Source organism: Canis lupus, chromosome 9 (assembly GCF_003254725.2).
Source record: "Canis lupus dingo isolate Sandy chromosome 9, ASM325472v2, whole genome shotgun sequence".
NCBI classification, from domain to species: domain Eukaryota; kingdom Metazoa; phylum Chordata; class Mammalia; order Carnivora; family Canidae; genus Canis; species Canis lupus.
This window is the reverse complement of record NC_064251.1, coordinates 1,143,772-1,155,881: the sequence shown is the minus strand read 5'-3', so window position 1 is coordinate 1,155,881 and position 12,110 is coordinate 1,143,772. Positions and strand designations below refer to the sequence as shown.

The 12,110-nt window shown below is 44.6% G+C and overlaps 1 protein-coding gene across 3 annotated transcripts in view; it reads right to left on the bottom strand.

Moving 5' to 3' along the window:
* The window catches only part of NPLOC4 (NPL4 homolog, ubiquitin recognition factor), a 65,823-nt gene extending 53,713 nt beyond the window's left edge, over positions 1–12,110 (bottom strand). For 2 of the 3 annotated variants that reach the window (XM_049113844.1, XM_035720568.2), the window contains exons 1-2: positions 11,956–12,110; positions 8,401–8,481 (exon numbers count right to left, since the gene is read on the bottom strand). In XM_049113844.1, coding sequence (XP_048969801.1) covers positions 8,401–8,481; positions 11,956–11,970 — 96 coding nt within the window. In that variant the 5' untranslated portion in view covers positions 11,971–12,110. The remainder of the gene's footprint in view (positions 1–8,400; positions 8,482–11,955) is intronic. The other variant, XM_025468296.3, reaches the window with a different exon arrangement.

Sequence of the window (12,110 nt, the reverse complement as noted above, 5' to 3'; positions counted from 1 at the left end):
GGCAGACACACATCCACTGAGCCACCCAGGGGTCCCTCCTACTGATTTTAAATGAACGGATTACAAGTAACTCCACCTTGTCATTCTGAAATTCTCAAAGAGACAATAAAAAATGGTCCTTAAAACACACATTTGAGGCACTTGGCTGGCTCAGTTGGTGGAATGTGTTTTAACTCCTGATCTTGGGGTCATGGGTCCAGGCCCCACAATGAGTGTAGAGATTTCTTAAAATTTTTTTAAAATATGTGTTTTTAAAAAATTTAATAAATAGAAATAAATAAGATTTTATAGCAGATGAACTTACAGTATTTGATACGGGGTTTTTTTCCCCAAACTAAAATAGGCATTAATAAAGCATCAGCAAATTAAGACCACAAAATTTGTATTCCCAACTGCAAAAAAAATTAAGATTAAAGACTAAAAATAATGTCTTTTTCTCTGAAATAGCTCAGATAGAAGCTGAAACCAACCAACTGTGGCATTTCAGCTATTCTGCAAACACATCGTGTTTTCCTGTACCCCAAGCCCTGCAAGCTATATCCAAAAATGAGAAAGCTATCACCAGAAGTGTGAGCTTCATGAAAGCTACCACAACATTCCCAGGATAAAAAGGAGTTTCCAAAATGGGGCAGGGATTATTGTCGGGCCAGCCCTTTGTATAAGTCTCCTGGGACAACATGACCAGAGTTTTATGCTTCCGATGAGGACTGATAGAGCTGTTTGTTTGTTTGTTAAGATTTGTTTATTGGGGCACCTGGGCGGCTCAGTTGGGTGTCTGCCTTTAGCTCAGGTCATAATCTCAGGGTCCTGGGATTGAATCTCACATCAGGCTCCTTACTCAATGGGGAGCTTTGTTTCTGCCTCTGCCACTCCCTCTGCTTGTGCTCTCTTTCTTGCTTACTCTTTCTCAAATAAATGAATAAAATCCTTAAAAAAAAAAAAAATTTTATCCAAGAGAGCACATGCACATGTATGCACACGAGGGGTGGGGTAGAGGGAGAGAGAGAATCTCAAGCAGACTCCAAGCTGAGCACAGAGCCCAACACAGGGCTCCATCTCACGACCCTGAGATCATGACCTGAGCCAAAACCAAGAGCCATCCAGGTGCCCCCAGATGCATTTTCAAATGATAGCAAGCACAAGTACTTCCAGTCGAATCCCACTTTTGAGATACAGAAATACATGTATTACTTTTTTATGCTCCTCCTGTGAACATAACTGCTTCTATGAACTTTTGAGTTCTTTAAAGATACATAAATCTAAAGGACACTGACCATTCAAAAAAAAAATATTAGCAGTCTCGTAAGATCATTAAAATCTTAAAAATGGGGGCACCTAGGTGGCACAGTTGCTTAAGCGTCCAATTCTTCATTTCAGCTCAGGTCATGACCTGAGGCTTGGAAGATGGAGCCCTGAGTCGAGCTTCATGCTTACCAGAGTCTACTTAAGATTCTCTCCATCTCCTTCTGCCTCCCCCAGCCCCACGCTCACACACTCCCTCTCAAATAATTAAATAGATCTTTAAAATCTTAAAAATGTTATACTCATACCTGAAGTAAACTTTATGCATAACTGTTGTAATAAGATCAGAAACATGGGCAGCCCGGGTGGCTCAGGGCTTAGCACTGCCTTCAGCCCAGGGCGTGATCTTAGAGACCTGGGATCGAGTACCATGTCGGGCTCCCTGCATGGAGCTTGCTTCTCCCTCTGCCTGTGTCTCTCATGAATAAACACAGTTTTAAGGGAAAAAAAAAAAAAAAAAAAGACCAGAAACAGAGTCTGGAGTGAAATTAATACTTATAATTGAAGGTAACAAAAAAGAATACACAGCATTATTCCATTCATGTTCAAAACAGGCAAAACTACAATTTAGGGTTTAGGAATGCACGCTGAGGAGGCACAACACAGAAAAAGGGGGGAGCCATCCTCATCACATCAGGAGGGGGTAAGACAGTGGGGAAGCTAACATACTCTGGAGCACGGGCAGTGCCCTCCCTGACCTAAGTGTTTGCTTCACCATCAGTTATTTGGCATTTTTCAGGCATTTCTTAGTATGTACTTTACTTGGTGGTAAAACAAACAAAACAAAATATAAATTAAATATAAGGAGAAAGGGGCAGCCCCGGTGGCTTAGTGGTTTAGCGCCGCTTTCAGCCCAGGGCGTGATCCTGGAGACCCAGGGTAGAGTCTGCGTCGGGCTCCCTGCATGGAGCCTGCCTCTCTCTCTGTGTCTCTAATGAATACATAAAACCTTTAAAATATATATATGCATACATATATACACATATAAGGAAAAAAGACAAGGTCACAGACTGCTGAGGTCACCTGGGACAGGATAGAGCCATTCAGTAGCCTGAGCAGGGGAGCAACAGCAGCAACCCAACAGAGTGAGCTGAGGAAGGAGCACTGCTGAGCAAGACAGACGAAGAACCTGCCTGAGAAGGGCTTATGGTCTAATAAGCCACAGAATGAGCAGCATCAGATGGTCTTCCAAGAACCAGCAACTCTAAATTTCTATGAGATATCCTCCATGTCACCCATCTCTTCATACTTGCAAATAGGAATTCCTTAGAGGACATAATGCCACATGTTAAAGCAGGGTCAAGGCTATCAAATGTAGGGACAGCAAGCTGGAGCCAGCAATGTTCACAGTGGTCAGCACACAAGTCTATGAGGAACAGGAAACCCACTTATGCACAGCCAAATTACTAATTATTGAAGATGAGTAGGATCCACTTCATAAGATACTGAAGTGGTCATTCACAAAGACACAAATTAGGATGGTAGTTACCAAGGACTGGGGCCCAGGAAAAAAAGGGAGCTGTTGTTTAATGCATACAGTTTCAGATCTGCAAGACGAAAAAGTTCTGGAAATAGATGGTAGTTATGACTGCATAATATGAACGTACTTAACACGACTGAACTGTACACTTAAAAATGATTTAGACGGGGGGCACCTGGCTAGCTCAGTTGGAGGAACATGCAAGTCTCGATCTCAGGGTTGTGAGTTCAAGCCCCACAGTGGGAATAGAGATTACTTTAAAAATTGGGTTAGATGGGATGCCTGGGTGGCTCAGCAGTTGGATGCCTGCCTTTGGCTCACGTTGTGATCCTGGGATCTGGCATCAAGTCCCACATCAGGCTCCCTGCATGTAGCCTGGTTCTCCCTCTGCCTGTGTCTCTGCCTCTCTCTCTCTCAGTCTGTGTCTTTCATGAATAAATAAATAAATCTTAAAAAAAAAAAAAATTGGGTTAGATGACAAATTTTATGTTACGCATTTTTCTTAAAGATTTTAAGTAATTTCTATACCTAACATGGGGCTCGTACCCACAACCCTGAGATTGAGTCACAAACACTACTGACACCTAGCCTGGCACCCCTCGTATGTGTTATTTATTTTTTTGAAAAAGAGAGAGCATGGAAAGTGCAAGTGATCCAGTGGGGCGAGGCGGCTGAGGGAAAGGGAGAGAATCTAAAGCTGACTCCAGACCCAGCACAGAGCCTGACTCATGACCTGAGCCAAAATCAAGAATCAGATGCTTAACCTAATGAGACCCAAGCCCCACTGTTATGTGACTTTTTTTTAAGATTTTATATTTTTTTAAATTAAAAAAAAAAGATTTTATTTTTTTGAGAGAAAGAGAGAGAGAAAACAAGCAGTGGGGAGGGGAAAAGGGAGAGAAAGGGAGAAGCAGACTCCCTGCTGAGCAGGAAGCCGTAAGGGGGGCTCAATCCCAGGAACTAGAAATCACAACCTGAGCTGAAGGCAGACACTAAACTGACTGAACCATCCAGGTGCCCCTGTTAAGTGTTATTTTTAAACACAAATCTTAAGATATAAATACATTTACTGACATAAAACCATTGCTTAACCCATTTTCAAGTGAAAAAAAAAAAAAACAGGTAACAAATTATCCTATAATGTAATTTTTAACATCCTTGGAATGGATGCATCTTAGGAACAATGTGTTGTAATTCTTGCCTGTGGGGCAGCAGGGCATACAGGTGACTGCCTGGACTCATGTAAACCTGTCGTCATCCAGGTAGCATGGTTGAACAGCTGTTATCCCTCAACATTTCTGTCAAACAAGCCATTTAATGATCAATCAAGGAAAAGACAGGACTTTTGATTGTCGAGTCCTAATAAGACAGAAAGAAATCTAGCCCAAAGCACCTACAGAACAGGTGTTGACAGCTGGCCCTGATCTCCTGACAGTACAAATGATGACCCCTTTCTGTATGTTGGTAAATTGAACACCAATAAAAATTATTTTATTAAAAAAACAAAAAAAAAAAACAAATGATGACCCTTTACAGGGAGACGTGGACATCGACAACTGAATCAAAAAATGTTCAAAAGGGCCAGACTCTGAATGTGACACTGTAGTAAGATGTACCTAATTAATTTCACTCAAGTTTTCCTTCTTATGGATGCATAACACGTGATTAAAATATTTCCAAGTAAGTCTGAAAAAACACTTTATGTGGGGCACCTGGGTGCCTCAGTGGGTTAAGCATCTGCCTTCGGCTCAGGTCATGATCTCAGGGTCCCTGGGATAGAGCTCTGTGTCAGGCTCCCTGCTCAAGGGGAGTCTGCTTCTACCTCTGCACCTCCCCCTGCTCATGCGCGCGCGCGCTCTCTCTCTCTCAAATAAATACTTTTTTTTTTAAAAAAAACACTTTATGCATGATTCCGGGGTCCTGGGATTGAGTCCTGCATCAGGTCCCTATGGGGAGCCTGCTTCTCCCTCTGCGTCTCTCATGAATAAATAAAAAAATTCTTTAAAAAAATAAGAAAAAGCACTTTATGTAAGTATAAAATCTAAATGACAAAGGAGAGCAAATGTGAAAGCATTTTTTTCTTTCTTGATACATAAATGTTTCTTCTTAAACTCAAAAATGTCATAGATTCGATGAAATACACCATTAAATAGTACAGCACAATCTCATTCTGGTAAAAGTCCATGTGTGTAAGTGTGCGTGTGCTAAAGACATGCCATGTTAACAGTTGCTTTGGAGTAGTAAAATTTCAAGTGATTCTTACTTGCTTCTTTACACTTTTCTGAACTGTTTAAGCTTTTTATAACTAAGGCATATTATCCTTATAATCAGAAGAATTTTCATTTGAGGGGAAACATTTCAGAGTAGTAAACCATGTTTGTTTTTGAGTATTCCAAAGAAAATCTCTCCTAAGCAGTAATTACTGTGCTGGTCATGGCTGTAGGGACCAAGAGGTCAAAACTAAACTACACCCCCCAACCGCAACCGTCCCAGTGACTGGCTCTCATTCCGTGTCTCCCTGTACAAGGCAACCAGGACCCATTCAGTGGGAAATCCAAGCATTTCAGGAATACTACTGAAGCATATAAAAGTGAGAATTATAATGTTATGTTCTTAGGTTTCTCTGAAACCTTCTGAATTTAACCTGTTTGACTACTCTACATTTGGTATCAAGCACAAAAGCCTTAAGTTAAAAACAAAATCATAAAAAAAAAAATTAAAATAAAATAAATTGAAAAATAAATAAATAAATAAAAACATGGGATCCCTGGGTGGCGCAGCGGTTTAGCGCCTGCCTTTGGCCCAGGGCGTGATCCTGTAGACCCGAGATCGAATCCCACGTTGGTCTCCCGGTGCATGGAGCCTGCTTCTCCCTCTGCCTGTGTCTCTGCCTCTCTCTCTCTCTGTGACTATCATAAATAAATAAAAATCAAAAAATAATAATAATAAAAAATAAAAATAAATAAATAAATAAATAAAACAAAATCATATTCCTACATGGTTACTACAAATTTAAGAAATTTTCCTACCGAAGAGAAAAGAAATTTCCACAAAGGCTCAGAGAAAACAAAAGAACTGCGTGCACCTCTTAGGCCTGGTGTTTATCCACACAATTGTCTAGGCAATAGCCACTTAATGCTTAATCTCTGCCTCGGATGATCTCTGGTGAATTCCAACATGTACCATACCTAGCACCATCTCTAGGAGCAAGCTGGTGTCAGTTGCTACTCAAAGGGCAAAGAATAGAAAATTACAAAAAAAAAAAAAAAAGTAAGATTTTATTTATTTACTCGAGAGACACAGAGAGAGAGAGAGGCAGTGACACAGGCAGAGGGAGAAGCAGGCTCCCTGATGTAGGACTCCACCCTGGAACTCTGGGATCATGCCCTGAGCTGAAGGCAGATGCTCAACCACTGAGCCACACAGGCATCCCAGAAATAACAAATTTCTTAGATTCAGAGACCCTCCTCTCTGGTGTCTATTGCACCTAATTCTTTTTTCTTTTATTCTTATAAATATGACCCCACAAGCAGTGCTATGGCAATTATGACAGCAATTATCATTTAGGAACCAAATTTCCCAAATGAGTATTATGGCTTCACTAACGGATCACAACCTAGTGATCCTCAGCAAATCTCTTTACTCACTAGGCCATCAGTTTCCACCATTGTGAAAATAAGATTAGACTCCACGACACCTAGGATTCCCTCTGGCTCCAACAATCTATAACCCCACAGCTTTTAAATGCTTACGAAAATGAGAAACAACACTTATTATTACAAAAACACCCGTTTGCAACAGTCAACATAAAAAATGTAAAATGTAAAAGATGTAAAAAAAAAAAAAGTAAAAAGTAAAAGTTGACAAAATTTTTCAAGCCATACAGTCTCTGTCACAACTACTCAACTCTGTTGTAGGAGCTCAAAAACAGCCAGACAACAAAGAAACCAGTGAGTGTGTTCCAATAAAACTTTATTTACAAAAATAGGGGCACCTGGGTGACTGAGTCAGTTAAGCAACCAACTCTTTGGTTTCAGCTCAAGTCATGATCTCAGAGTCATGAGACTGAGCCCCAGCATTGGCTCTGCACTCATCTCAAGAAGACTCTCACTCCCTCTCCCTCTGCCCCTCGCCCGCCCTGCGTGTGTAGCTAAGGAAACAAAATCTTCAAAAAAAAGAAAAGAAAAGTGGTCAGGGAAATGCAAACTGTATGTCAAGGGAAAAAAAGAATAGGAGGTCATCCCATGAGCCATAATTTGCTGATCTCTTTCTTGTATGAAGTATAAAGCAAAAGCCACTCTCCTTAGTGAGGCTCTCCTCCTTCTCCTCTCTTAAAAAACTACCTTTTTTAAGATTTTTTTTTTTAATTTTTATTTATTTATGATAGTCACAGAGAGAGAGAGAGAGAGAGAGGGGCAGAGACACAGGCAGAGGGAGAAGCAGGCTCCATGCACCGGGAGCCCGACGTGGGATTCGATCCCGGGTCTTCAGGATCGCGCCCTGGGCCAAAGGCAGGCACCAAATCGCTGCGCCACCCAGGGATCCCAAAAACTACCCTTTTTAAGTCTGGCTGTGCTCTTTTATATTATATTCTGTGCTCACACACCAGATCTGTATATGTGGCTCTTGTTCTCTTTCTTTCTTTAAGATTTATTTATTACAGAGAGAGAAATGGACACGCATAAGAAGAGGGAAAAGGAGAGAAGCAGACTCCCTGATAAGCAGAGAGCCTGACTCAGGGTTCAATCTCACGATCATGACCTGAGCTGACCAAGAATAGGCCACTTAAGGTGCACCCTGTGGCTCTAATTTTCTAAAAGTAAAGTGGGATTGGGACACCTGGGTGGCTCAGTCAGTTAAGCATCTGCCTTTGGCTCAGACTGTGATCCCGGGGTCCTGGGATAAAACCCTGCATTGGGATCCCTACTCAGTGGGAAGGCTGCTTCGGCCTCTCCTCCATGCTTTGCTCTCTCGTGCTGCCCCCCCGCCCCCCGCGCCTCACTCTCTCTAATAAATAAAATCTTAAAAAAAAAAAAAAATAAGAATAAAATGGAATTATTCTATATTTGTTTTTAACAATTCTCCTTTGGGATCCCTGGGTGGCGCAGCGGTTTGGCGCCTGCCTTTGGCCCAGGGCGCGATCCTGGAGACCCGGGATAGAATCCCACATCGGGCTCCCGGTGCATGGAGCCTGCTTCTCCCTCTGACTGTGTCTCTGCCTCTCTCTCTCTCTCTCTCTCTCTGTGTGACTATCATAAATAAATAAAAATTAAAAAAAAAATAATAATTCTCCTTTGATGGACAACTCAAGTCTTTGTTTTTTTTTGTTTTTTTTTTTTGTTTTTTTTTTACAACTCAAGTCTTTGACTCTAATTTTTCCGATTTCTCACCCTCCTGAACTACTTCAACACATGCCTTCAGACCCTTGGTACCACAGCTGTAAGCCAGGGTCAATTGTGACGCAATCCAACCCTGGATCAATCCAGTCATGACAGAGGAGAACAATGCAAGAGACTGAAAAAGGGAGTGGGCAGGAACAGAGACTGAGAAGAGGAAAGGGAGAGATGGAAGGGAGTAACAGCGGAGGGTAACAATGCAAACACCCAAGCCACAGCTACCTTTTTCAAAAATGCTGCAGCTGTTTCTCTCTTTGTGGCTGTGATCCGCTTCACCCCGTCTGGGGACTGGACACGAATTATCTGTCACAAATGAAACAAGGTGGTTACTGCACAGACTAGTAAGTTCCTGACCTATTACTAACATCTGAGGTCTTTCAGCAGCTGGGTCACCGAAACTTAGAGCCAAGCCTCGCCCTTTCCCATGGAACACCCAAGCAACAGCAGAGGTATGAGATTCATCAACATATGTGAAGAGACTACCGCCCTGCCTCTCAACTCCAGGTCATTTCACTAAGAAAAAATTTTAACCATATCTACAAGAAATATATGTGAAACACTTAAATTTTCTCTTCAGATTTACAAAAACAACACAACAGCAAAAAATTAAAAAAAAAAAACTATTCATGAATCATGAACGACTGGGCTCTTTACAAAAGATCTCACTTTGGGGCGCCTGGCTCAGTCAGTGAACCATCCACCTCTGGATCTCAGGGCTGTGAGTTCAAGTTCCATACTGGGTATAGAAATTACTTTAAAGATAAATAAATAAATAAAAATTTTAAACACAACAATTAAAAATAAAAAAGATCTCACTTTGTTCTAGAATCTATATGCAAAAATTAGAATGATCTAAAAGAATCACAGGATATCTTCTCATCTGTTGTTTTCAATAGAAAAACTAAAAGAAAAGAAATAAAGGTGTTTAACATCGTGATAAATGTAGCAGGGTTTTATAAACTTTTTTTTTAAGATTTTATTTATTTATTCCTGAGACACAGAGAGAGGCAGAGACACAGAGGGAGAAGCAGGCTCCATGCAGGGAGCCCAATGTGGGGACTCGATCCCAGGACCCCAGGATCACGACCTAAGCCGAAGGCAGACACTCAACCACTGAGTCACCCAGGTGTCCCTACATATTTTTATGGCAAGCCTGTAGCAATCGGCAGGCCTGGAACACTGCATGAAGAGAGCCTCCCATTCCAACTGGATTTTCATGCAGGTCAAAGTCCTTGGGAAGGTGAGTTCCTGTGCCTGGCCCACTAGGCAAGTTCCTACTGTCAGGGAGCAAGAAAAGGATCGCCCTGCAACGCCCTGCAAACAGATGGACGAGGCTCCAACACCTGAGGGGTGGGAAGAAAGAAAGGCAGCAACACACCACCAAGTACTTGTGGTGGCTTCTCAGCAATTACTGCACTGTACACTATACCAAAAACAACACTTAAAAAAAAAACAAAAACCTCTATGAGTGAAAAATGTCACAAGCTATTGTTTTTAAAAAAAGATTTTCGGTGGGGCACCTGGCTTGCTCAGTCAGTGGAACCTGAAACTCCTGGTCTTAGAATTGTGGGTTCAAGCCCCACGTTGAATGTAGAGATTATGTAAAAATAAAACCTTAAAAGAACAGAATCTAAAAAAAAAATTTCACTGACACACAATAGCTCTTGATCCACTGTCTGCTTTTATCAAACAAGATTAATCTAGATTTTCCTAAGTTAGTTTGAATTTCTCATTTTCTACTAACTTTCATTGGACTGAAAAGGCTTTGCTCTGATACTGTTCTCAAGATTCTATTTTGAATAATCCTTAGAAATCCCAATTGTTAAGGCATAAAGTATCTTTTCTGCCTTTTTTTTTTTTTAAGATTTTACTTATTTAATCATGAGAGACGCACAGAGAGAGGCACAGACACAGGTAGAGGGAGAAGCAGGCTCCATGCAGGGAGCCCGATGCAGGACTTGATCCCAAGACTCCAGGATCACACCCTGGGCTGAAGGCAGGTGCTAAACCGCTGAGCCACCCGGGCTGCCCTTCTTTTTGCTTAACTACATCTCCTTAACTTTCTCACTCATCAGTGAGGAATACAAATACAAATTCTTCTTTTACCCTTCTCTCTGGATTCGACACCTAGAAAAACGTCTTCATTGCATACAGCATGGGCACTTGCCAAGTAATCCATTTCTGAAATCTGTGTCCCACACTGCAGCACGTTTAACGAGAGCTCGGCTTCTCTGTGGGAGATTTTGTGACCGTTCCCTTGTTCACTCGGGAACAAGAGCCTGACACTCCACTCCTTGAGGAGTTAAAGGTCCAGGTTTCCCAGGTTTCCGGAGGGTTCTAAAGCTTAAGAAATCATCCTGTTTGAGGATCTGCAACAGGGCATAGCAGCCCTGGTTTGTCGACTGAATCCAGGATTTACCTACCCACAAACATAGTTTGTACTGAGGTGAGTTCTCGCCTGGTGTCTGACACACGGGCTACAGTATAAAAAACACTCCAAGACCTGGCAACACGGACACACAGCCTCCTGGTGACTTGGGTTTCGCTACCTATAAGAAAATGAGCCCAGAATACTTCTTGGCACCATAAAAATCAGTTACCTGCAGACAATCTCTCCTACAGAAGAATTCGAGGACAGCCAATGCTGTCAGTAAGCACCTCGCCTTGTATACTTAGGACCAGAAAAACAGCCTTTTCTAAAACAACTCATTGGTTTGTGGCTACTTGAATCAAAAGTATTACAGCAAAGGGCCTCCCCCCCGGGGGGGGGCGGGGGGGGTGCTCAGTGGTTGGGCTCTGCCTTCGGCCCAGGGCGTGACCCCGGGGTCCCTGGATGAGTCCCACGTCGGGTTCCCCGCATGGAGCCTGCTTCTCCCTCTGCCTGGGTCTCTGCCTCTCTCTGCCTTTCATGAATAGACAAATAAAATGTTTTAAAAAAGAAAAAAAAAAGGAAATCTTATTCTAAAAGGAGCTACTTTCTCTGAAGTTTGTCTTGGGCCATTTGTTCCCTCTAGTCCTGTCAATGCTGGGGAACTTGGAGGAGACTCCAGGACCCCTGGAGACTGGGGGAGGGGGGAAGAGGGGAGGGGAGAAGGGAGCGGGAAGGCCTTAAATTCCGAGGGCTCGAGACCCCAGGAGGGAGCCCCGAAGCGGGAGTGACTTGCCACCTGCCGTGCTCCCCCCAAATCCCAGGAGCTCCTCGACGTCAGCCCAGATTCCGTCCGACGGCCGTGCGGAGGCTTTCCCAGCCACATTCCCTTGTGAAAGGGAACTTGCCACAAGTAAACGCAGGACTGTTCTGGTCCGGCGTTTTGTTTTCTCGTTTTCGCTGAGTTCCTTCACTTCACTTGGGGGGGGCGGGGGCGGGGGGGCACGGCGCTCCCTAACTCCGGGAGAGGAGCGAGGTCAACCCTCGGAACGTGCCCCCTGCGCACACGGAGCTGTCAGTGTCCGAGCGTCCGAGCCGCACAGGGGTCGCGGCCGGTCCCCAGCCCCGGTGCCCCAGCCCCGGTCCCCCAGCCCCGCGCCCGCTCGGCCGTGGACACAGCGCTGCCCGCGGGGACTCGAGCCCCGGCCCGACCCCGACCCGCCCCCGGCCCGCAGGAGCCCGCAGGAGCCCGCAGGAGCCCGGGCGGCGGGAGGGGCCGCGGCCGGGCCGGGAGCGGGGCCGAGGCCGGGGCCGGGGGCGGGGGCGGAGGCGGGAGCGGGCCGCCGCCCCACAGGCCGCGCCGGTAAATCTGCTGCCTCATCCCGGCGCCCCGCTCCCGCCCCACTCACGATGCTCTCGGCCATGGCGGCCGCTCCCGTCTCCGGGCTCGGGCCCCGGGCCGCCGCCGCCGCCTGCCGCCCCGCGGGCCTCGCAGCCCCGGCCCCGGCCTCAGCCCCGGCCTCCCGCCGCCGCCGCCACCGCCGCTCCAGCTTCGCCGCCGCCG